Source organism: Canis aureus, chromosome 14 (assembly GCF_053574225.1).
Source record: "Canis aureus isolate CA01 chromosome 14, VMU_Caureus_v.1.0, whole genome shotgun sequence".
NCBI lineage: Eukaryota > Metazoa > Chordata > Mammalia > Carnivora > Canidae > Canis > Canis aureus.
The window spans coordinates 29988380-30013604 of NC_135624.1; the positions used below are offsets into that span (position 1 = coordinate 29988380).

Consider the following 25225-nt stretch of genomic DNA (forward strand, 5'->3'; position numbering starts at 1 on the left):
ATTTCCCTAGGAATCATCTCTCTCCTCTTAAGCACTGGTCTTTGTTTCTTATACCATGACTAGTGGGGATCCTGGGTTCTTTTCTCATGTTGTTGACATTGAAAATGTTTATGAAGCATGACAGCATTATCCAAGATGATGACTACCCATTCAAGTTCCTGACACCTAGCAGGATTGACTTTACTAGATTTCTAGTGATTCTTGGCCTATCCAGCACAATATAGGCTTCTGGGTTTATTATTTTACCATTTCAGCCCATCTTCATGAAAGTGATTCCCTTGTCCTATATCAATCACAGCAAGAATCTATAAAATCTTCAAAGGCATGAGTTTTGCACCACTACACTTAGACAATTCACAAAACCTATATAAAGCCCTTCTCCAGTTGGTATATACAAATTGTACAACTTGGCTGTCTTAATCTTATCTACAGAGGCAAAGGAACACACATATAGATGTCCTTCGGAGGGGAAATTCTTCTCTTTGCCACTTCTAACACCTGAACCAGGTGCTCATTGACTCCTTGATTCTGTCAAGGTCTCATGGCCTAGATTTTATTTCTGTCCTCTAAAGATCACCTGCTAGGTACCTACCTAAGTAACAGTTAAGGCTCATTCCAGCTACAAATAAGGGCATATTTATGTATGTGCACTACTTCACTGAGCATATGTGATAAAGGTCTACATCTCTGTGAAGTATTCAAATCATGGTCAACTCTCTCTGAATGACATTTTTAAGACCTATTTAATCTCTTCTGTAAGAACAGAAGGAGCCCATAAAAAGCACCCAGTTTGTCCTTACAAGTTCACAGACAGCACAATGAGTGACACGTGTACCTATAATTGATTCTCTGGCTCCCCAGGCTGGCTCCTCTTTATTTGCCAAGACTCCTGTTTCCTCCATCTTGCCTTATTTCCCCAACATCTTCCACTCCTTCACATTCCTTATTCATCTCCCTCTCTAGCAAACAACTCATTTCAGAATTATTATTGCTGATGTCTACATGGCACTTTCCTGACTCATTCTGAGTGTCAGAGCTTTGAGTAGCCACTGGGACCACCTCACCACACCACTCCTTTTGTAGATGTCGGCTCTGCCTTCAACACAGACCAGGACCCAATCACTTCCCATCTCACTGTCTGTGCCAGCACCCTGGCCTCATCCCCCATCAGCTCTCACTAGGGTCACCGCAGTCCCTCCTAACCAGACTCCCTACTTCTGCTCCTACTGCCTTACTATGTCTGTCTGTGGACAACACAACAAAGACTGGCATCTTTTCCAAAGACGTGTCCCACTTGTCACTCTTGAGCTCACTCCCCTCCGACAGCTGCCAGTCCCACTTCAAGTAAAAACCAAGTCCTAACCATGTGCAACAAGGGCCTGCCCCCACCTGCCCTCCCTGCCTGATGAATTCGCTCAGGCACTGCGCCTGGGCTGGCGCCAGGTACTTCTTCCTGTAGGATCTCTGCTCTTCCTCATTCCTCCTTTCCCCAGACAGCCACATAGTTCATGTCCTCCCCACATTCTTCCAGTTCCAGTCTTTGTTCAAATGTCACGTTCCAGTGAGGCCTTCACTTTCTCCTTGCAAACACTGCCCCCACTTCCACCACCACCACCATGAATTTTTAACATGTACCTAACTTCCTTTCAGGCCCTTCTGCTGATGACAGTATAGGGTACTTCCTGGTCCTTTAGAGTGCCGTTGGGCTGGGGCTGGGGGCACACACAGGCTTTTCTATTCTAGCCCAAAGAGCAATGAATTTCACAACACTGCTTTCCTCCAAAGCCTAGGCTGTGTTTAGAATACCAAAGTTGAGAAAATTATGATCTAGTCACCATTCTAAGTTAAGACCAAAGTTAATCTCATAAATTTGCCCTTTCTTTAGGAAAAATATCAAGCTCCGTGGGAGCTTCCCCTCTCAACTGAATTTTGGACTCCCCTTCTACCTGTTCCTAGAAACATGCCCTCCCTCTTTGAGCGTATTAGCAAGAACTTGGTCAGAGAGCTTGGAGACAAAGACCTGAGGCCCATGAGATGCCTGTCAAATGCCAACCAATTCCGTCAGCTGGCAATATTACAGAAGAGGAAGAAGCGCTCACCCTTCTGGGAACAACCTGACATTCCAGCCGAATACACCCTCATGGACCTCCTGGAGCCAAGTTCTTCAGTTCCCGGTATTGTCAACAAGGGCAAGGGGGCAAGGAGTAGAAAACACATGTGCTCACAGGCAGTGCAGCATACAAGGATCCCTTAGGCACCCACACAGGTCAACATCAGGGTTGGTTTTGCCAAAAGGCACTGGGCAAGAAGCTACAATACTTAAAAATCTAGTATCAGGACGCAGGCATTTATTAGTTCATCTGATACTTAGGATAGCTTCTTAAGTCAGGGACATTATCCCCACTTACAGAACTGTGAATTGAAACTTATAAAATAATCTGTTCCAGGTGATACACCCAGGAACTAGTAAAATTAGAATCCAAACTCAGATCTGTCTGGGTCCATAAGCTTAACATTTTCTGCTCCAGGGTGCTGCCTCCTGGGACTAGAGGCTGTGCGTGCTACAGAGGAAAAGATGACATTGTGGATTCCCTGTACCAGTGCACACATGATGTCACCAGAGCTTAGGGTTTGGGATGCTATCCTCTGTTATCCAACCCCTAGGCTGATTCAAACATTTGCCATCAGCAATAATTTATACTTAATACATTAACTGAGGGGCACCTGGGTGGCTCAGTTTGTTGAGCGTCTAATTCTTGATTTTGGCTCAGGTCATGATCTCAGGATCCTGAGACCAAGGCACCGACCACCCCCACCCCCTGCTGGGCTACATGCTCAGTGAGGAGTCTGCTTAAGGATTCTCTCTCCCTCTGCCCCTACCCTCTACCCCCTCTCTCTCTCAAATAAATACATCTTTAAAGGAAAAAAATAATTAACCATTGATGTGATAGCTTCTCAACTGAGAAATGCAAATGAATTGGAGGGTCAGGGCAACACAGGACTCAGCCATTCGATTTCCATTCGGTTTCCCAACCATTCTGGAGTAAATTCTTGGCTGAACCTAACGTCATCTTTTCTGTCCCCAGAAACTGCTGTCATGGGACCGTTTCTCTTCAGTGACACTGTGGTCCAGCAGGGACAGGTTTCTGCCAACGTGACCACTGGGCTAGAAATGAATGTGTCAGGGAAAGCTACTGTGTTCCATGGATCCTCCCTTCAGTTTCAGGCTGTTACCATCCCACCCCATAACTGGAAAGACCTTCAAAAGAGGTGAGGCCATAGGACAGGAAAGAACTGGTCGGGAACCCTGGGTGGCGCGCAGTTTAGCGCCTGCCTTTGGCCCAGGGCGCGATCCTGGAGACCCGAGATTGAATCCCATGTCGGGCTCCTGGTGCATGGAGCCTGCTTCTCCCTCTGCCCATGTCTCTGCCTCTCTCTCTCTCTCTCTGTGACTATCATAAATAAATAAAAAAAATTTTTTTAATTAAAAAAAAAAAGAAGAACTGGTCAATGAGGCCCTTGAACTCTCCTCATGTGCCAAAAGGCACCTCGCGGGCTTTACTGCTAGGCTCAAGAGTACAGAAAATGACATCTCAGACCATACTATTCTTCTTGGGTATTCATTCATTCATTCAACTAATAGTTATTAGTTATCTGGTATATATTGATTAAAACAGTAATTACTGGAACACCTGGGTGGCTCAGCAGTTGGGCATCTGCCTTTGGCTCAGGGTGTGATCTGGAGTCCCAGGATCGAATCCCACATCCAGCTCCTTGCTTGGAGCCTGCTTCTCCCTCTGCTTATGTCTCTGCCTCTCTCTCTCTCTCTCTCTCTCTCTCTCATGAATAAATAAATAAAATCTTAAAAAAAAAAAAAAAAAACAGTAATTACCCATAACTGTGCTGTCATGTGCTGGGGATAGAATAACGACAAGACCAATAAAAATCTCTACCCCAAGCCACTTATATTCAGTGTGGACAGGCAAAGACCAGGGAGTGAGGAAGCAGGAAATAAAAAAATAAATTTAGGGATCCCTGAATGGCTCAGCGGTTTAGCGCCACCTTTGTCCCGGGGCGTGACCCTAGAGTCCCTGGATGGAGTCCCACATCGGGCTCCCTGCATGGAGCCTGCTTCTCCCTCTGCCTGTGTCTCTGCCTCTCTCTCTGTGTGTCTCTCATGAATGAATAAATAAAATCTTTTAAAAATAATAATAAATTTTAAAAGTATTAATTTAGGTGAGACAAAGAATCTGAAACTCTCTGTGCTTAATAAATAAAGTATGCAGCAGTGTCCTGGGATTCCACTTACCTCCATGTATATGGGTACATGGGCAAAGGTAGGTATCAAATGATCCTCTAAGTGCTTAACAGACAACTTCTTAAATCATCTTAAATAGTGTGTTTACAAAGGCAAAACACATTGTTAGGTAAGCAAGGAGTTAAAAAATCACAGTACTTTTAGAGACTAAAAGTTACTTTCACAAGGTGTTGGACAATTTTTGTTTCCCTGGGTTCTTACAAGGCCCTTATTAAAAATAACATTTGCAAAGACTGCTTATGGTGCAAAAGAGTATCTCAGATTCTTATACTGCTCAGAAAGAAACAAAAAAAGAATTCTCAGTATTTCAGTAGGGAAAGAGGCAATTTCTAGGATACATTTTAATTGCTAGCTCTGAGAGAAATAAGTAAGCCTGAGGTCAAACCTTTAAACATGGAGGCATTGAGGGGGAGCAGTTGGCTATTTCTAATAAATGGGATGTGGGCATATAATGTGTTCAGCTGTGAAGGCACTTGCAGATCATGATAGGAGCTCTGAGATAAGGAATAAACAAGACAAAGAGAAAGAGACACTGCTGGTGGTTGGTTAGGTTTCTCTGTGGCACTAACAGCTGAGCTCAGACCCCAAAGAATGATGGAAGCAAGGAGGAACAGGAGGAAAGGGGTTCAAATGAGGGTTTAGAAGCCCTGGGGCATGGAAGAGCTGGATGATGATTCCAAGGCCAGGGGGAGGCCAGGGAGGCCAAACCTTAGTCAATGAGGATGAAAGTGATTCAAAGCTTAGGAGGTAAGTAGGGGTCAGATGACACACCCCTCGGATGCCTGGTAAGAAGTCTGCATTTGTCTCCAAGGGCAACAGGAAAGCCCCCACTGGATGCTCAGTACTGCCTGCAGTGAAAGGAGAATTTAAGGACCTCTCAGTATTCTGCACGCCAGGGCACCAAGCCCAGCGGGGCCTGGGATAGAATCTGACTTGAGTCTCAGAACTGAAATGGGGATAGACTTTTGTCTTCAGCACTGCAGACCTTCCCCATCCAACTCATCTACTAAGGACAGTCAGCCCATAAAGCCCACCTGTGCTCATGGAAAATAATCCAGCATCAGCCCTGCTTCAGCATACTCTATCCCCCTGCTCCACAAGGGCACACGGGGGGTGTGAGGCCAGCTTTGACTACAGGGCTTTCTAAGCCCTGTTCTCAATCACCTGGACTCATCTACGTCCAGTCTCCTTCTGCTGAGAGGCCCTAGTTACTAGTGGAAAACTACCCTAACAGGACCAAAATAATTCTGGAAAATGCAGCTACCTTTCATCACACGGGATGCGTACTGTCACACCCATACCCTGTCAGAGAATGGGGGGCCCTGCATTGTGCATAGAAGAGATGTTCTGGTGCCCTAGGTAACCTAGCCTGTAAGCCAGTATCTTCCAGATGCACTGTACCCCATCCAGGTTCCTAGAAGAGTAATCTAGAATAACCTAAGAAAGCATCCCTTTTCCACTATGACCTTTCTCTTCCCACCTACCCCAGGAAAGTGCAAGATCCAGAGCTGCTATTTCTGGTGAAGTGCCGGGACAGACAGGATAATCTCTATGTGGTGACAGACACCGTGGAACTGACCGACACTACTGTGCTTTGTGACAACAGAAGTGTGAATGTTTGGGGAAGCTGCTTTCTCCCTTTTGATACTTTCTTCAAGGTACATGGTTGTCCTGAAGTGGGTTGGGAACACAAAGAGCCCAGCCAGCCCAGCCTCACTTCCCAGGGGCTCTGTATCCTATTAGGACCCGTCTTTGGGGGTGCAATGAATGGGTCAGCATTTCCCACTTCTCATGTGCTGAGGAATCCTGACTCCTGACCTGAGAGTATATTCTGACGTGGTCACTTTAGTATTTTAATATATATGAGATTATTCAATATTGATAAAATGAAAAGAAATTTAACTATTTGCAATGATTATATTTGCTTTGGATAAATGATGGATCCTGGATACTCTGAAAGTATGGCTGCTCTACTACATACATGTGCAGCTCTATGGCTGCAAGAAACAAGGGACCACACAGTACAAAACCTTAGCAGCTCAAAGATCCTAAATACTGTGATACCCTGACTAGAAAGTTTTCTGGATTGAGATTAAATATCTTCGAGCACATCTGATGCACGTAATTTATAATAACCACAATTTTTAAAAAACGGTTTAAACACGAGCTTATCAAATATTTAGTCAACATGAACCGTGATTCAGGGACATATATAGTGTGTATGTGTCATAATGGACATTTTATACACAATCTATTTTATATGTAATATGTCCTCACTTAAGAGACTTAGGAACTAAAAAAAACAGGACAAAACAAAAACTGAGATGTGCACTAACTTTCCCAAGATCTGTGAATGAACCCTAGAGGAGGACACGACACCACCCAGTTGACAAGGAAGTCTGAAACAAAACTCAACTCCAGCTTGGAGGATTATTTCCATGTTCAGCTGTTTTCCCACCTGTTCAGATGGGTGGACTGGGTTTTGTAAGGACAGGTGAAGAACACCCTATGGCATTCTGCATAGGGCAACTGCCCAGCTGTGTGTCCGGCTGCCATCCCAGCTGTTCACAGCCAGTGCCAATCTAAGCATGGGCTCTTGAGCTGTGATGCTGTTAAACAGTTTATATATCACCCCCCCAGCTCATGGCTGCATCAGAGTTTCCCATGCCATTGGTTTGCACTTGATTCTCTTAGGTAGTATTTGATTCTCCAGGACATTCAAATAATAGGGCTGAATTCTGGGGAAGCTATTTACTCACTAGGCTGCCTGAGAATGGTATTCATGGTTCTGAGATAGGGTTCCTTCATACATAAAATTAAATACAACACTTACATAAAAGCCCACTATAATACATTTTGACTATCAGGTCTCTAGAATATAGTCATTACTATTCAATATGATGGTTAATTTTATGTTGCCAATGTGACCGCCCCATGGGGTGCCCAGATATTTGTTTCAGTGTTACTCTGGGTGTGTTTGGGAGGGGGTTTCTGAATGAGATTTAAATGGGTGGACCAGTAAAGCAGATTATTTTCCCCAGTCTAAGTGGTCCTCATCCAATCCACTCAAGGTCTGAATAAAACTAAAGGCGGAGAGAGACTTCACTCTCTGCCTGAGTATCTCTCATCTGGGACACTGTTCTTCGGCCATCAGACTCAGATTTGCACCATGACAATACACCATGGGCTCTCTTAGTTCTTTAGCCCTTAGATTCAGACTAGAACTATACTATTAGTTCTCCTGTGCCTGCACATCTGGGGATTTTTCAACTTTTTTAATTGCATGAGCAGATCCCTTACAATAAATCCTTTTAGGTAGATAAATATATAGACAGACAGCCTACTGGTTCTGTTTTTCTGGAAAACTCAGACTGATATACTCAGTAAAGTTTATTCAGCTTTTTATTTGATTTTAGGACAGAATGATAACTTTCAAGCTTTCTACATGCCAGATCAGAAACCAAGAGTCTAATTTTTTTTTTAAATAGAAAAGTCAAAAGATAAAATCAAATTTTCCCCCAAAAAAAGTAAGCAAAAAGAGAGGGAAAGATTAATTTTAAAATTTAGAGAGTTAGTCCAGGAGAGAAATGGAAAACAGAGTAACACAGTAAAATAGGGAAAAGTATCCAGGAAATAATTCCAGAAAGGTAAGACCTGAAGCATATGCTCCCAGTTGGAAGGACCAACAGGAGGCCAGTTTCCCGGGTCATAGGAATTAACTGCTAAAAGAAAGATCTGGAGTGAGGAGAAGCAGTCTCCCCAACAGTAAACAATGAGTATTAACTTAGATATTGGGACATGAACATTTTAGGAGGAGTGGAGGTGGGGCAGAGAGAAGAGTAGGACAATGAAATCCTCATCATCCAAAGAAGAAAATAACTGAATATACTTCATTCTGGGAGGAAAAAAATCAAATCACTGCAAAATAATCATGAAAATGAGAAATAAAAAGGTAAATATTGAACCAAGAAGGAAAAAGAGCAGAACCTGGAAATCAGGAACAACAGAGGGTGAGATCAGGGGGCTGGTGGGTTCTTTGATTATGAGCTTTCTAGATCTACCTGAGTTTTAAAATCACATGCATATGGGGCATATTGTTTGCTTTCTCTCCCCAGGGTCGAGGCCAGGGAGAGGGTCTAAAAGTGAGAGAGAAGACACTGACTCTGCCACAGGGCACAGTGATGGCCTACAAGAGGAAGCAGCTGGTTTTTAAGGAGAATGGCTGGGGTAAGCAGAGGCTGAAAGAGGCAGATGGGGAGAGGGAATCTGCTTCTCCTCAGAAGAGAAACGAGAGGGAAGGAGCATCAGCATGCTTCCACCCACTGCTCTGCCTATTCATGGAGAAGACAGAGGACATTTCCCAGCTCTGGGGGCACACACATATCCCACTACCCATGGCCCCCTCCAGCACAGCCTGGACTGCTGCTATGAGGAGAGAGAGTCTCCCATGTGGAAAGGGGCCCAGTGCAGAGGTGACCTTAGCACTGAACAAAGTGCACCCCAATCCCACCACCTGTATTCATTCAAGGACTCACTCAAGCCACTCTCAGCAGCTTACCTGGGAGACCCCATAACCTGAGGTCAGAGCCCATGAGACACCAGCAGGATCCCAAACAAAACTGCAAACATAATGCCCTAGGAGCATAATGCAGGGTTTTATCTACACCTCTCCCTCCCTTGCTAGCCCCAGGCCCCTAGCACACACACACTCACACACATGCACATGCACACATATACTCACTCACCCACTACTCTCTACAGTATCCTCACTGCAACATCTTGTCTCAGCACATTTCTTATATGCAGCTATGAAATCACTCAGGAAGAGGGCAGGATTGGGGGCACACAGGTGAGGGAGGAGAGCTCAGGGGATAGGACAAACGGCAACAAACAGACAATCCTACCCAAAGAAAGGAGGACAGAGCCTCCTTTACCTTACAGAGCCAGTTGTCCAATCTCAGAGAGCACAGTGATCAACCGAGGTGCTTGGTCAAAAGGCAGGCTCCAGGGTCCTCTTCAGAAAATTGAATTCCGAAGATACAGAATCAGGTCCAGGGTGGGGTTCTGAGTTTTAGCCAGCATCACAAGTGCCTATGATGGGAGGGGTCCCCAGGCCACGCTGAGAAAAGCTGCCATGCCTGGTCTGGATGAGGAAGTCTGGGGCTGGGGGTGCAGGAATATGAAAGAGTCCAACAGGAATAACCTTAGCTCTCCTGGCCTGACTTCTTCCCATCCAGATATTCTCATCTCAGATGACAACAAGGAGAAGACCTTTCCAGAAGGTGAGCTCCAGAGCTGGGCAGGTTCTCTTCCTAGACGCAGACCCTACTGAACCTTGACCCCCTTTGGATGCTAGTAAGAGCAGTGCATTGGGCTCAGCCCCCACAGACCCATAGGGAAACCTTTCCAGCCAGTCTCCTTCACTGCCTCCTACTCTCCCCTGCCTTTGACCTTGGCACAGGCCCCTAGCCACTGAGATAAGGTTGTGGGGGTGCTGCCTGGGTCTCCATATGCCTAGGCACCAAGTCACCTGAAGTAGTGGGAAGAGGTAAGAAATCCAGGGGCGGGGGTAGGAAGAGGAGGGAGAGCCGTGGGGTTAGGGCAGGGGGAGAGGAGAGTAAACCTTTGTGAGTAAACACTTCTCTTTCTTTCCAGAGAAACTGCGCATGCAGTCGAAATCACTTCCAAGTGAGTGGGTGATTTTGAGCCAGGAAGGTGGGACTGGATCCTCCATGACGCCACCTTGCACAAAAGCCCCACGTGATTGCCTCTGCTGTCCTTACCTAAGGCGGGAGGATCTGGCCTCTGGGCAAAGGGCAGGAGTAGAAGGAAAGGAGGGGGTCAGGGAAGTCGGGACAGAAGGTCAGAGAAACCAAATGGCTTCAGAAGTTAACTGTTGGATGGGGAATGTAATTTCTCTTTCAGGCACCATCAACAGTGGTTTCATCCCTCCAAGAGGTGAATATGTGTTTGCTGGAGGTAAGGATAAGGATCCCAACCTGCACTCATCTGGTGACCAGGGCACATTGCCCTGGCCTTTGCCACCACTGCCCCCAGGGCCTGGTCCTAGTTTTTATGGAATAGGAAAGGTCCAGGAAGGCCAAGGGGGTGGAGGGATTGACCCAGGTTTGGGCAGGAAGTTTAACAAGAGGAAGTGGTAAGAGGACAGAACCCTCCAAAGCGTCTGAAAAGCATATTTGAGCATGAGAAAAGAGATGATCACTTGTGATTCTCTTTCCAGGAAGAACACAGGAACCTTTTAGGCAAGGTGAGTGCTTATTAAGAGGGAATTAAGAGGCCTCTAGGATAGGAAACTGCAAACCTGAGAACCCAAATTGGAGCTTCCATGCAACTCAGAAAACTGAGCTCTATGTCCAAATATACACTTTGGTCAGCTCCACTTATTCATTCTTTTTTTTTTTTAATTTATTTATTCATGATAGTCACACGGAGAGAGAGAGAGAGGCAGAGACACAGGCAGAGGGAGAAGCAGGCTCCAAGCACCGGGAGCCCGATGTGGGATTCGATCCCGAGTCTCCAGGATCACGCCCTGGGCCAAAGGCAGGCGCCAAACCACTGCGCCACCCAGGGATCCCTATTCATTCTTTTATTCATCTGTGCACACCTGCAACAAACATTTATTAAGAACTTACTGGGCGAGGAACCTGGGTGGCCCAGTGGTTGAGCATCTGCCTTTGGCTCAGGTCGTGATCCCAGGGTCCTGGGATCAAGTCTCGTATCAGGAGATACGGGGGGGATTTGCAGGGAACCTGCTTTTCCCTCTGCCTATGTCTCTGCCTCACTCTGTCTCTCATGAATAAACAAATAAAATCTTTAAAAAAAAAAAAAGAGCTGGGCAACAGGCATTATTCTGAGCAACGGGGATACAGCAGGTGAACCAAACAGAAATGCCTGTTGTCACTGTAGCCTCCATTCTGGTGATCCCTCACTTAGCGGATCATCTTGAGGTCACCTGACATCTGCTAGGAGAAGCAGAGAGCCCCTGAATCCATTCCTTGGTTAATTCTGTATGGACATAGACAATACAGGGAGAATTACATGATAAGGATAGCTCACGTGTACCCAGAACTACTCCAAGCATTTTACATACATAAACTCAACTGAATCCTCTTAACATCCCCATTTAACACATGTAAACCCAGAGCACTTGAGATCCTTATTTCCCAGAGCCCAATATTAGAATCCACGTTATGTCAGATATGTCCCAGTAATGAGCACCTAGTCATTTTCTTCCACTTCCCATGACCCCTGTCCAGAATCTCCATCTCTGCTCCCTGTATTCTAAATCCCCCTCATCTCATAGCACTAGGATTGTCTATTTGCCAGTCTGTTATTTTAACTATTTCCGGAGATCAAATGTGCCATCCACAGAGATGCTTTAGTTGATAAAAGGGCTCACACTGGTGGGAAAGGGCTGATCATTGCAGGAATGTTCTAATCAAAGAATTGTACCCATTTTCTGGTTGATGCTGATTCCTGAGAGAAGATTTCAAGCAACTACATGAAGAGATTTTCCAGGAAGTGGAGGCCCTGGACGAGCTCTCAAAGGACACTCAGGATGCCATATTCCATAATATCCTGAACACGCTTGGGAACCGAAAGGCTTTGCTGGAACTTATGGACAGGGTAAGGGGTTCCTACAGCTACTGAGGGCTGATCAAAAGTGGTAAAGGGGGCAGGTTTAGGCGATACTGCTACCAATGCACACGGGGGGAAAAGGAAATGGGACAATGCCAGGGAAAAGAGTAGGATGTCAGAGATCCAGGACACTGGCCCCAGGCACAACAGAGCCAGTGAGTGCAGCTCCAAATATTGGGGCTGAGGGCCCTGCACAACAGGGCCAAACCCCCTGGGGCAAGTAAAGCGCACTGACTCTTACAGCTTCATCAATGACTTACAGACTTAGAAGACACAGGCAAAATTACTTACTAATACTAGTTGTAGTAGTAGTAGTAGTAGTAGTAGTAGTAGTAGTATCATATTACCAATACTACCAGTGTCCTACAGCTGGATGGGGACCCCTTTGATCCTTTGGATGGCTTTGGTGGCAAAATCCTAAATGAGACACAAGAAGACACAAGAAATCTATGGATCCAGGGAAGATCCTCCATCATTTACCTCCTCGAAGCCATAATAGGTAAGAGTGATTTGGGAGAAATGTAGGAAAGTCAAAGGTTTGGCCTGCAGACCTCATGAAAGCCATGGGTTAGATGCCACCTCTCCAAAACCCTTCAAATACCATGATCTTTATCCTCACATATCAGCTCTCTCCAAAGTCTGGAGGGCTTAGGGAGATAAATTTGCTGTATTAACAGAGAACCAGCCTTAGGTTTAGAAAGTGATCTGCCCAAGTACATCCAACAGATCATTGTGGGTGGATGATTCCAGGCTCCAGCCTCACAATCCCTTCCTCTGAACCATGTTATGTAGCATCCTGGAGACCATCCCAAGAATAGGAGGAGGACTTAGTACAGGGAAATTGACTTCCATGTCCAATGGTTTATTTGCCTGCCTCAGAGTTCCCCTCTCAGGAGGTCTCCTAGTTCACAGTGGGGAGAGGAAAATCTGACTCTTCATCCCTCTTTCTCCAAATGTCCCCCTGTTCCCAGTGCTGAGTGATACCCAACACAATCTGCTGGCCCAGTCCATGAAGAAGAGGATCCTCCTCCAGCAGCAGGAGCTGGTGAGAAATCCCCAGGGGCCAAAATCCAGGAAGGAGGGTGAGAAAATCAGAGTTAAGAATGGCTCTGATGAAAAAAAAAGAGATCATGATGGAGGTTTCTGCCAGGAAGGGAGATGGGATTTTGTGTGGCAACTGGGAAATCCCTGGCTGCAACTGCCTCTGGGGAACAGTCCCAGCGGGTATGAGTCTATCTCAGGAGGGTCTCCATTTCCATGGCAACCCCTGCAGGGGGCCCCCACAGTTCTAAAAGAGCTATATAGTGAACCCAGGTCTGGGAACCCAAGGGCTCAGAGTCATATCCCTGCTTTACTTAAGCAGTTACCATTTGAGAATTGCTCTCCCTTTCTCCACATACATATATGTAAATACATATGTGTGGGCAGACATCTATATATACACACACACACACACATTGCACACATGTGCGTACATGAATACATATCCTACTACAGATGCCACTACTCTAGAAGGGAAACGTTAGTATAACTGTTTAGCAGCTGAAAAGCCAATGCTCAGCATTTTCCAATAACATGTCCACACTCACACTGATCACAGGATATGACCTGGATATGACTCCTGGTCCACTTGACTCCAAAGCTTTTATCCTTTTCAGTTATCCTGAATGACCCTCTTGGGACCAATTTTCTCTTCCCAACCTCAAATGCTAACCTGTAACGTGGGATGCTGTTTATTCTAGGTAAGGAGCATCCTGGAGCCCAACTTCAAATACCCTTGGAACATCCCCTTCACCCTCAAACCTGAGCTCCTTGCCCCACTCCAGGGTGAAGGTCTGGCCATCACCTATGGCCTGCTGCAGGAGTGTGGCCTGAATATAGAGCTGAATAGTCCCAGGTCAACCTGGGATCTGGAAGTCAAGCAGCCCCTGTCTGCCCTGTATGCGACCCTTTCCATGCTGCAGCAGCTAGCAGGCAGTCAGAGAGGCCAGGCCCTACCAGTCTATACTGGAAGTGTCCCTGGTGAGCTCAGAGGACTTAGGACCACAACTTCTGCCACTCTAGGTCAGACACAGCCAGGAGTCAGTAGACTTGAGGGAATGTTCTGAAATCACAGAAAGATCTGTACCTTGATGAAGATTCATGCAATTGTCAAAACTCATCAAATAGTATCTAAAGATGTGAGCATTTCGCTGTATAGCAATGTTACTCCAAAACAATGTAAACCAATATTAAACTCCAGTAACAATATGAATTGTTTGGGGTGAGGTGTACTGATATCAGCAACTTACTTTGAAATACATCATAAGGGACGCCTGGCTGGCTCAGTGGTTGAGCATCTGCCTTTAGCTCAGGGTGTGATCCTGGGGTCCTAGGATCAAGTCCCACATCAGGCTCCCCAGGGGGAGCCTGCTTCTCCCTCTGCCTATGTCTCTGCCTGTCTCTAATAAATAAATAAATAAAATCTTTTTAAAAATGCATCATAAAATAAGGGGACTAATGAATGGATAGAGAGACAGATATCAGATTTTAAAAACAAGAGAAGTTTTCTTCTTTTTTTCATTTAAATTTAATTAACATATAATGTAGTATTGGTTTCAGAAGTAGAAGTTAGTGATTCATCAGCTGCATACAACAGCCAGTGCTCATTACATCAAATACCCTTCTTAATGTCCATCACTGTTACCCCGTCTCCCCACCCCCCACCCCTCCAGCAACCCTCAGTTTGTTTCCTATGATTAAGAGTCTCTTATGGTTTGTCTCACTCTCCGATTTCATCTTGTTTTATTTTTTCCTCTCTTCCTCTCTGATCCTATTTTGTTTCTTAAATACCATATGAGTGAGATCGTATAATTGTCTTTCTCTGATTGACTTATTTTACTTAGCATAGTATCTTCTAGTCCCAACCATGTTGTTGCAAATGGCAAGATTTCATTTTTTTGATGGCTAAGTAGTAGTACATTATATATGTACCATATCTATATCCATTCCTCAGTCGCTGGACATCTGGGCTTTCTCTCTCTCTCTCTCTTTTTTTTTTTCAATTCTTGAAACATTTTGTATGTCTGGAATTGCTTCAAAAAAAAAAAAAACTCTAAAAAGGCAGGGAGGGAGCGCTTGGGTGGCTCAGTCAGTTAAGCATTTGCCTTCAGCTCAGATCATGATCTCAAGGTCTTAAGATCCAGTCCTGCATTGGGTTGCCTACTCAGTAAGAAGTCCGCTTCTCCCTCTGTCCCCCTCCCTAGCTTGTGCTCTCTCTCTCAAATACATTTTTAAAATCTTTAAAATTAGCTCCCTCAAAATTATACCTGTGTACTGATCATTATGTGTGACTTTTCCAAATTATGCTTTTTTGAGCTGTTTTAAAAGGAACATTGAGAGACACCTGGGTGGCTCAGTTGGCTAAGTGTCTGCCTTTGGCTCAGGTCATGATCCCAGGATCTTGGGATGGAGCCCCACATTGGGCTCCCTGCTCTGTGGGGAGTCTGCTTCTCCCTCTGCCTTGGGTCCTCCCCCCTACTTGTGCACACGCGCGCTCTCTCTCTCTCAAATAAATAAATAAATAAAAGCTTAAAAAATAAAAGAAACATTGAGAGAACAAAATAAGATGTCTTAGAAATTAAAACTAATATAACAAAAGCCCAATAGAAGGATCAGAAGGTAAAGTTGAGGAATTTTTCCCAAAAAGTAGAGTAAAAAGTCATAAGATGAAAAATAAGAAAAAAAAAGAAGAAATTGAGAAGAGTAGCTTAGGAAGCCTAACAGCTGGTTAAAACAAGTTCTCAGGGATCCTGGATGGCTCAGTGGCTTAGTGCCTGCCTTCGGCCCAAGGCGTGGTCTCAGAGACCTGGGATCGAGTCCGCATCGGGCTCCCTGAATGGAGCCTACTTCTCTCTCTGCCTATGTCTCTGCCTCTTTCTGTGTCTCTCATGAATAAATAAAATCTTAAAAAAAAAAAAAAAAAGTTCTCAAAATAAAAAGAGAACACACACACAAATGGAAAGGAAATCAACAACAATTCAATAAAATATTCCATAACCAGAATATGAGTTTCCAGATTTAAAGAGTCCATCGCATACTTGACACAAATGGATGAAAATGGGCCCGTACCAAAACACATTTGGGTGATGTTCAGAACATGCAAGACAAAGTAAAAATCCAGGGAAAAGTACAAAGGTTATTTACAAAAGACCAAAAATGAAAGAGTAACTTTTAAGTGGGTACCTGGGTGGCTCAGTCTCTGGCCTGGCCTCCAGCTCTGCACTGGGCAGGGAGCCTATGTGAAATTCTCTCTCTCCCTCTGCCTCTCCCCTGCCTCTCCCCGTCTCTTAAAAAAAATAAATAGGGATCCCTGGGTGGCGCAGCGGTTTGGTGCCTGCCTTTGGCCCAGGGCGCGATCCTGGAGACCCAGGATCGAATCCCACGTCGGGCTCCCGGTGCATGGAGCCTGCTTCTCCCTCTGCCTATGTCTCTGCCTCTCTCTCTCTCTGTGTGACTATCATAAATAAATTTTAAAAATTTAAAAATAAATAAATAAATAATAACTTTAAATTACAACCACACAAACTAGAAGCAATGGAACAAAGACTTCCTATATTTTGATGGAAAATTATCTCTAACTAGAAGTCTACATCAATTTGAAGGTAGAATAAAGGACATTTTCAGGCAGATTTTTTAAAATTACTGTCTATGTTCCATTTTCCAGAAAGCTATGAGACAATGTGATACAGTAAAATGAGAGAGACCCAAGAGGAAGATATTGGCTACAGAGAAAAAAAGATTTAGTGTAGAACAGAGATAGGGGGATGCCCAGGATGACAGTATGGGGGCCAGAGGGCAAGTAGTCCCCATCTGAGCAAAGAGGAAGGCTTTGGGGGAGATGTCTCCAGAAGAGGAAATTGATAGAATACCTCAATTCTGAGGTATTTAATACAAGATTTAAGGAACTGGCAGTTTGGATTTAATTAGATACAAACACACTGAAGATAGAAGGAAAAATAAACAAAAAATGACAATGAGAAAAGTCCTACAAGAAAGGAAAATAATTATGGCTTATTAATAGCTGAGAAGTATTCACATAGTCATAACTGTGATGGGACCTGTGCATGGTGCAGAGCCAAGGGAACCCTAAATCCTCATCTTCCCTGGTATAAGCTCATGAAGAATGTCTAAAATTAAGCAAGCTTATTTTTTAAAATATTTTATTAATTTATTTGACAGAGAGTGTGCACACAAGCAGGGGGGAGCAGCAGAAGGAAAGGGAAAAGTAGGTTTCCTGCTGAGTAGGGAGCCAGACAAGGCTTGATCCCAGGACCCTGGGATCATGACCTGAGCCCAAGGCAGATGCTTAAAGGGACTGAGCTACACAGGGCACCTGAGCAAGCTTATTATTAAGAGATGTCAGACACAAAGGGCCACATATTATATTATCCTGTTCATAGGAAATATGTAGAATAGGCAAATCCACAGAGACCAGGAAGTACATCAGTGGTTAGGGTGGGGAGTAATGAAAATGTTCTAAAACTGACCATGGTCATGGCTGCACAATTCTGTGAATACATTAAAAGCCACTGATTTGTACACTTTCAAGGAGTAAATTGTATGGTAGGTGAATTATAATCTCAAGAATGCCCTTTAGGGCAGCCCGGGAGGGCTCAGCGGTTTAGGGCCCCCTTTGGCCCAGGGCTTGATCCTGGAGACCCAGGATCCCCGCAAGGAGCCTGCTTCTCCCTCTGCCTGTGTCTCTGCCTCTCTCTCTGTATCTCTCATGAATAAATAAATAAAATCTTAAAAAAAAAAAAAAAAAGAAAGAATGCACTTTAAACAAGAAATAAGGGAGGTAACTACCAAAAGCAACAAAGCACGTTTAAAGTGATCTTCTCTGGGGAGAAACAATGGGGGAGAAGGGGGCAGAAAGAGGGGTAGGATGGGATCTGAGATTTAAAAGAAAACTCAAGTTCTGTGAACACCGGCTTTGATTAAAGAACACAAAGCACTGGTATTCCTGCAAGTGCACACGCCCTTATTGAAAGCTGGAGGATCACCCCAGGGGCTGGAGATGGCTGGAGAGGGCGGGAACCACAACCCCTGAGCAGGGCTGGAAACCCTGTAGTGCTGGACATGGGTTCTAGAGAGTTCCTGCGCTGGGCACAGCCCACAGTCCCGAACCATCCAGGGCAGCCGCCCAGGGCCTCAGGTAGGTGCAGGGGGCAGGGACCCCAGGTCCTAGAAGGGCGGCCGGCCTTGGGGGCCACAAGGGCCCCCAGCAGGACAGCAGGCCATGGCAGGCCAGCAGCTCCCACAGCTGCTTCCAGCCTGTCCTTCTTGGGCACCCCCTCCCTCCTGGAGAGCGTCCCACTTGGGAAAGTGCTGCTTGGAGCTGGTGCTGCCCCTGGGCGGTCCCCGGCAGGGGGGAGAGGGGGGGACATCTTCCTCCTGCTTCCCCAGGCCAAGGTCACCTACCTACCTGAGCCCCTTCCTCCATAGAAATAGCAAATATTGTCATTTGAGGCTGTGTTGGCCTCAAATTAGACGAATTTATTAACAGAAGACGAATATATTAGACGAATATATTAACAGAAGACATCCTCGTAGACCTAAAAGTTTCTTTCTTTCTTCTGATTTTAAAGTAAACTAAAACATTTTCATGGGCCCTAGTAGTAGTGTGAGCCCTGGGCACCGCGCCTAGTGGAGAAGCTCGCCCCTCACCCACCTGCTTTCCCCCGGGTCACACTCCCCTGGGCTGCGGTCCTCCGCTCCTGGAGTCTCCCCTTTCCAGTGGGCTGTGGGTGCTCATCCTAAAAGCCACCTCCCCGCTTGCAGTGTCACTGCCCTGCTCACAGGGCCCACCTCAGGAGGTGCTCACAGACCCCGTGCCATCAAAGACAGAAGATCAAAATGTTACTGGGGGAGGGGAACAGAGGCTCCCCCTAGATGCCTCTATCCGAAGGAGGGAGGAGAGGAATCCCTGCTTTTCTCATGCCCCTCCCATCTCCTCCTCCTCCTCCCCCCCCCCACCCCTGACACCCCACTACCCCAGAAAAGCAAGGTAACAGCTTATCGACAACCTCCCCTGGGCATTACCTTGTCATCCTTCCCTCCCCTTTTTAAGATGGAGCAACTGAGGCTCCAAGAGTTAAGTGGCTTGCTGAGGGTCACCCCCCCACCCCATCCCCCAGTAAGTAGTGGAGGCCAACGTGGACCTCAGGGCTGATGCCTTAGCCATGCTCAAACTTGCCTCCCTCGCCACCTGGCTCCAGCCTGGACCTCTCTTCCCACAGAGCTGAACCAGAGCCAGTCCATCCAGATCGAGGAGATGGTGGCAGGAGCCGTGACAGGGGCCATGAATGTGAGCATCGGGCTGCCGGTGCAGGTGACAGGGAGCAGTGGGGTGACCCACAGCTCCACACTGACTGTACACACCCTCAGGGTTTCCCCTCACACCTGGGAAACTGGTGGAGAAGAGGTGAGAGTCAGGTGGGCCATGCAGACCGGGGGGCCCTCCTGGCTGAGCTCTGTGGGCGCAGGGCCTCCAGGTAGGAGTAGGGATGAGGGGGCAGCAGAGAAAAGCCCAAGGCTCAGGCCAGCTTGAGGCCTCCAGTGAAGCCCCTCTGACGAGTGGGTCGGGATGGGAGCCCACCATTCGCAGTGAGCCCAGGGGACCAGGGACCAGGGAGTGGGTGGTAAGAAGGGCTTATTTTAAGTCAGAGATTTCAACCCAGGTGGAAATAAAACAGAAACATGGTAGCTGCTGAGTGGAGGTGACAGGGAGTGTGGAAGACTATGGCAAGTCGCGACACAAGCCTGCCCTGAGCTGAGCAGCAGCTGCCAGGACTGCTCCAGGCAGGACTGTGAGCTCCGTGGCACCATTTCTTCCAAGAAGCTAGAAACTGAGATTTTTATGTGAAACCTACAAATTTTAATATTATCTCAAAAATTCTGAACACCACATGGGCCAAGTAAGCTTTTTGTACAGTTCAGCTTATAGAAAGCCATAGGGTGGCCTCTCTGCTCTGGACGTTTTGCACCGTGTATAAGACAGATGTCACACTCCCCCTCAGTTTCTCTCCTCTTTCTGTCACCCCCAAGTGACCTTAAACAAGCAGTCCCGAAGTCCAGGCCAGTCGTACCTGGGAAGGCCTGGCCCCCCGGAGCCCTGGCAGCGGCTCTCCCCAGCTCTGCTCTTCTCCTGTCCCACCCCTACACACCCTTGCAGGAAACTGAGGACCCCAAAGCCCTCGTTCCTCAAGGAGTTGCAACACCGGAAGGAGAAGGAGGGCCTGTATGTGGTGACAGAGGCCGTGGAGACTACACAGGACACCATGCTTCAGAGCCTCAACGATGCCAAGGGATCAGGACAGCTGGTCTTCCTTGGGCCAGGCCACTTAAAGGTGGGTGCAGGGTGTGCCCCAGGGGTGCCAATTCGGGTGTGCTGGGGATGCGGGCAGCCACCAAAAAGCTCCCCCTCCACCCTGACTCCTGTCAGATGGCTGCCTCACTAAAAACTGCCCCATCTCAACAAGAATGGCATTCCTGGGCGCTTGTGTCGTGGTTCTCAACTCTGATGACATGTTAGAGTCACCTGGAAAGCCGTTTTGTTTTTGTTTTTGTTTTTGTTTTAAATACCAGTGCCCAACAGTGCCCTGCCCAATTCTGTTTTCATTGGTCTGAAACGGGCCCTATTGGCTGGTCTTTTTCTAACTCCCTCGGGTGATTCTATGCACTGTATCAGCTTTGGAACCTGGAGTGCCTCTGGCCACCTGTGTGGCCTCAGGCAAGCCACCTGACCCTCTGAGTTTGCCGGCTCTCGCCCCAGAGGCTAGGCTGCAGAACCAGGGAAGATTAGGCAGTGGTGTAGGGAAGGTGCTGATGACACTGGTGCTGTGACACTCTGTTTCCTTCCACGTGCCTGTAAGGCCTGGAACTGCTCCTCATCAGCTCAGTCCTTAGGTCATACAGCACCTGTGAGCCTCAGGTCCCCAAGGTCATGCAGGGAGGTGTGGGCCCTACACCAATATCGTGGGGCTCTGGGGCTCTCGTCTCCCACCAATTGTGACTCAGCCTCACTGTTGGCCTCACCTCTCAGGGCCAAGGAATGCTGGGGAGTCTGGGTCACCTATTGGTCAGTCTCCAGCTGCCATTGCTGAATACTTTAGATGCTGGAACACAGAGAACAAAATGTTCTCTGTCAATTTTTCTCATCCATCCCTTCTGAGGATTCTATAAGGCAGGTGCTGTATGTCAGGTTCTCTCGGTACCGGACCTAGACCTCAAAGAGGCCAGGGGTGCCTGGGTAGCTCAGTCAGTTAAGCACCCGACTCTTGATTTTGGCTCAGGTCATGATCTTGGGGTCGTGAGAAGGAGCCCTGCCTTGGGCTCTGCGCTTAGATCTCCTATATAGAGAGATTGTCTCTCTCTCAAAAAAAAAAAAAAAAAGAAGGTTAATGAAGCTCCTTGCTCAGAAGCACACAGCCAGCAAGTGTGGCTAAAATCAGACTGGGATGAGCTGGTTCCAACACTCATGTGTTGAATCAAACCTGTTACACTACCGTGTGTGTAGTGTAGACAGCCGGCCTTCTCACTGAGGATTATTTGGATGTTAATAAACGATGCAGACTCACTCCACTTGCCACTTGTGGGAAAGACAGGGAACCATACAAGGGGAGGGTGGGAGTAGCTGGGGAGCAGGGAACCATCTTGGGATTAAAGTCCCGACGTGGGACTCCAGGTGTGTCATGGGCCTGGGGTCAGTGTAGGGTAACCAACCTTCCCAGTTTGCCTGAGTGAGGGGATTCTGGGTGGGAAAACCAGGTCAGTTAGTCACCCTAGTGGTGAGTGATGGAAAACTTGAAATGACAGTGGCTCTAAACAAGAAAACGATTTCTGTCTCAGGGAAAAATCCAGATAGGAGCCTAAGGCAGTGGCTCTGCAGTGGCAGATCCTAGTGATCAGAGACACAGCTCCTTCTATTTTGTCACTCTGCCACCCTCAATGTATGGCTGCCACCTTCTGGTCCGAGATGGCTGCTCTAGCTCCATCTGTCATGTCCACATTGCAGCTGGCAGAAGGAAGAAAAGGACCTGCACACACCACCTCCATTTGCATCCCACTGGCCAGAACCTGGCTACTCAGCCACGTCTAGTGGCAGAGGAGCTGGATTCACCGTCTTTATGCAGGCCAGCCAAGTGCCAGAAGAAAGCTGCTTTTTTTTTTTTAAGATTTTATTTATAAATTTGAGAGAAAGAGACTGCCCCCACGAGTGGGAGGAGGGGCAGAGGGACAAGCAGGCTCCCCACTGAGCACAGAGCCCAATGCAGGGTTTGATCCCAGACTCTTGAGATCATGATCTGAACCCAAATCGAGTCGGGACACAACTGACAAGCCATCCAGGCGCCCCGTCTTACCGTTGCCTTTAAACTGCATTTTCCCTGTGGGAGTAGGGTGTTAACGGTGACACTACTGGTGCCACGTCAGGAGCCCCAGCTTCCAGTGGGCCCCCGTGCCTCCTTGCACTTGCCCCAGCTGCACCATGGTCTCCGCCTCCAAGTGATGACTCAGAGACCACTTGGAGGTGGCCCAGCTGCTGTGCTCATGACTCCAGCGAGGCACATCCCAAAGCCAGTACTCCACACTCTGGACAGTGCTGAACAACACTAAATGAAATCTATTTCTTTGCTATGGGACTTTATTTAGAGCTTTACCCGTGACAATACATCTTGCTTTGACCCCAGAATGCCTTGTTTTTTTTTTGTTTTTGTTTTTTTTTTCTGGAAATATCTTGTGTATTCCCAGATAGCAGCATTATTTTGCTCTTCATGTTGGGTGTCCCCCGACATCCTGCTTTTGGATCTTCCCCTCCTCTCCAACCTCTAAAGACCTTACACTGATCATCAAGAGACTCTTGCAGTCCCTCCTCCTGTGTCTCCCGTCTCCTATTCCTGTGTGTCCTGACGACACCTTCCTGCAGGTCCTCGAATCCTGTGTGGACTTGAGGTCCTGTCCTCCCTGCCTCCCTCCCAGCTCCAGGGTCAGAGCCACATGGCCAAAGAGAAGACAGTGACCATCCCCCAGGGCACTGTCCTGGCCAATAGGGTGCTGCAGCTGGTGATCAAAGAGGACTGCTGGGGTAAGTGGAGGCTAGAGGTGGAGGAACAGCAGCAGGACTCTCCCTCTGGGAGGGGTGGCAGAGGGGTAGGGGCCACTTGCAAGAATGGAGCAGGAAGAGGATGAGGGAAGCTATTTCCTGGGGGCCTGAGCACTCAGCCAGCCAACTCTACCTTCTGGCAGCTACTAAGAGGATCTGATGTGCAGAGAGGGCCCTGACATCAGCTGTCCAGGAGGGTTTACAACCCAGTCTGCACCCCACTTGGCCCAGAGGGGAGCTGCATTTGATGGGAGGAAGGGCTATTACATCTAACTAGCACAGAGAATCATGTGGACTGGATGGTCCTACCCATCCTTGGCCTAGGGGTGACAGTAGGAAGCTGGGGGTTCGCTCTCCCATCAATGCTGCAGCCCAGAGGCAGGCTGGGGACTGAGCCCCGGGTGGGACAGCTCGGATTCTCAGATCTGGCCAGCTGAATCTGAATCTGCAGGGTTGACTTTGGGTGGGCAGAAGAGGAGGATCCAGCCACCCTTGTCCTCACGAAAAGAGCATGAGCTTGAGTCCAGTGCACTGAGGTTTGAGTGGTGGCTTTGCCCTTTGCCCTCTGTGTGACCCTGGAGACGTCACCAAATGACTCAAACTTCAGCAACCTCATCTGTAAACGGGCTCATGCTGACAGCCCACAGGGTGCCGTGAGGCCACAGGAGATCAAGCTGTGATGTCCCTGGCCAGCACACTGTAGGAGCCCCATAACTGCTAACTGCCTTCCTCTCAGGCACTTTCCTCTTTTGTCCTACCTGTGCTTCCACACAGCTATTCTGTACCTGCCTGAAGGAAAGCTCAGTCGAGACATTAGTGCAGGTGAGTAGCCCTGCCCAGGGCCTGGAACCCAACCACAAATCATCCCTTCCCACAGAGAATGCCCTAACACTGTTCTTGGGGTCCCTTCCCTCCACCATGCCATCACCCCATGTCACCCCATGTCACTCTAGGGGCAGGGAGGGCTGTCTTCTAACTGAAGCATGGGCCCTGAACAGGTTGGAGTAGGGAGGGCAAGGTGGAGAAGGAGGAAGGAGAGTGAGGTGCAGAAAATAGGGAAAGGCAAGGATAAGATCCATGACTGCTACCTAGTATGTGGTGGGTACTCAATAAATGCTTATAGGAAGGAGGGAGGGAAAGTAGGCACACACAAGAATGCTCTGCATGAGGTGGGAGCTTCACCAGGCCAGGACCGTGACACCAGGACCTCCTGGTTAGGCTGAGGATCTGGACAGGCTGGCCCTGGGCAGGGGGCCTGGGCCCAGGAGCCAGGGGCGCCTCTCCTCTTTCTCTACAGGCTCATCCTTCAGCTGGGCCCTAGGTGAGGAGCCCAGTTTCCAGGGCCTACAGAGGCAGGTGGGTGCCCAGCTGCAGGACCTGGCCACACTGCCCGCAGAGCTGCGACACCCACTGCTAAGTGCCCTCCAAGACCTGCTCCAAGACCCTCCAGCTCTGCAGAAACTTGAGGACACGGTAAGGGGCCCACAGGCCAGACAGGGACAGGGGACTGGGATCCAGGAAAGTGGGAAGGAACAGAGGAATGAGAAGCAGGACAGGATGTGCTCTGAGTCTCGGCAGCGCCCAACCTTGGATGGCATGGTGACACCGGCCCGTGGTGACCATGCACAGCCCTTTGCCAGCTGTCATGTCAGATACTCACTGAGCCTCTGCTCACTAAAGCCCAAAGGAGGGACCCGGCTCAGCAGTCTTGGTATTAGAACCCAGGCTCATATCCTCACTGACACCAGAGGGGACACAGTGCCAGGGGGTGTGGGACAGGAGCAGGGGGGTAGGGTGCAGGGGCAGGAGGCAGAGGAGGAGACCCACAGTCTGTCTTCCTTTGCTTCCCCTTGCTCCTGCCCTGCAACTGGAACATGCCCTGGACACTGGGGTGCTGGGATACCTGGGTGGCCCTGGGGGCTTCATCCTAAGCACCATCAGGAACCCCTCAGGCAGCCTGCTGACCTTGAAAGGCAAGGCAAGGCCATCCTCTGCATTCTTGGAGCTCTCATGGGTAAGAGGGATGCACAAGGGGCTAGGTGGAGGAGGAAGAGTCCGGAGAGAAGGCCCCTGCCCAGCAGCCCTTGTGATCCCTGTCCACCCCC

General features: G+C 47.9%; 1 protein-coding gene and 1 long non-coding RNA gene across 3 annotated transcripts in view; one reads left to right on the forward strand and one right to left on the reverse strand.

Annotated features, from left to right (window-relative positions):
• LOC144283322 (uncharacterized) overlaps positions 1–25225 on the reverse strand; it is a 220526-nt gene that overhangs the window by 192854 nt on the left and 2447 nt on the right. The window lies entirely within an intron of this gene.
• Positions 1961–25210, forward strand: GSDMC (gasdermin C). Its single transcript, XM_077848371.1, has 19 exons — positions 1961–2174; positions 3087–3270; positions 5808–5976; positions 8434–8539; positions 9556–9600; positions 9974–10006; positions 10244–10297; positions 10560–10586; positions 11826–11965; positions 12347–12476; positions 12949–13022; positions 13720–13999; positions 19258–19512; positions 20066–20367; positions 22417–22597; positions 22944–23102; positions 23895–23942; positions 24418–24593; positions 25160–25210. Exons 1-19 carry the CDS (start codon positions 1961–1963, stop codon positions 25208–25210), a joined length of 2628 nt encoding a protein of 875 aa, XP_077704497.1.

Excerpts from the sequence above, each read along its gene's own strand:
- GSDMC (XM_077848371.1), top strand. The coding sequence starts at position 1,961 with ATGCCCTCCCTCTTTGAGCGTATTAGCAAGAACTTGGTCAGAGAGCTT. Across the intron at positions 2,175-3,086 it reads GCCAAGTTCTTCAGTTCCCG|AAACTGCTGTCATGGGACCG; the intron begins GTATTGTCAACA and ends TTCTGTCCCCAG. Across the intron at positions 13,023-13,719 it reads TCCTCCAGCAGCAGGAGCTG|GTAAGGAGCATCCTGGAGCC; the intron begins GTGAGAAATCCC and ends TGTTTATTCTAG.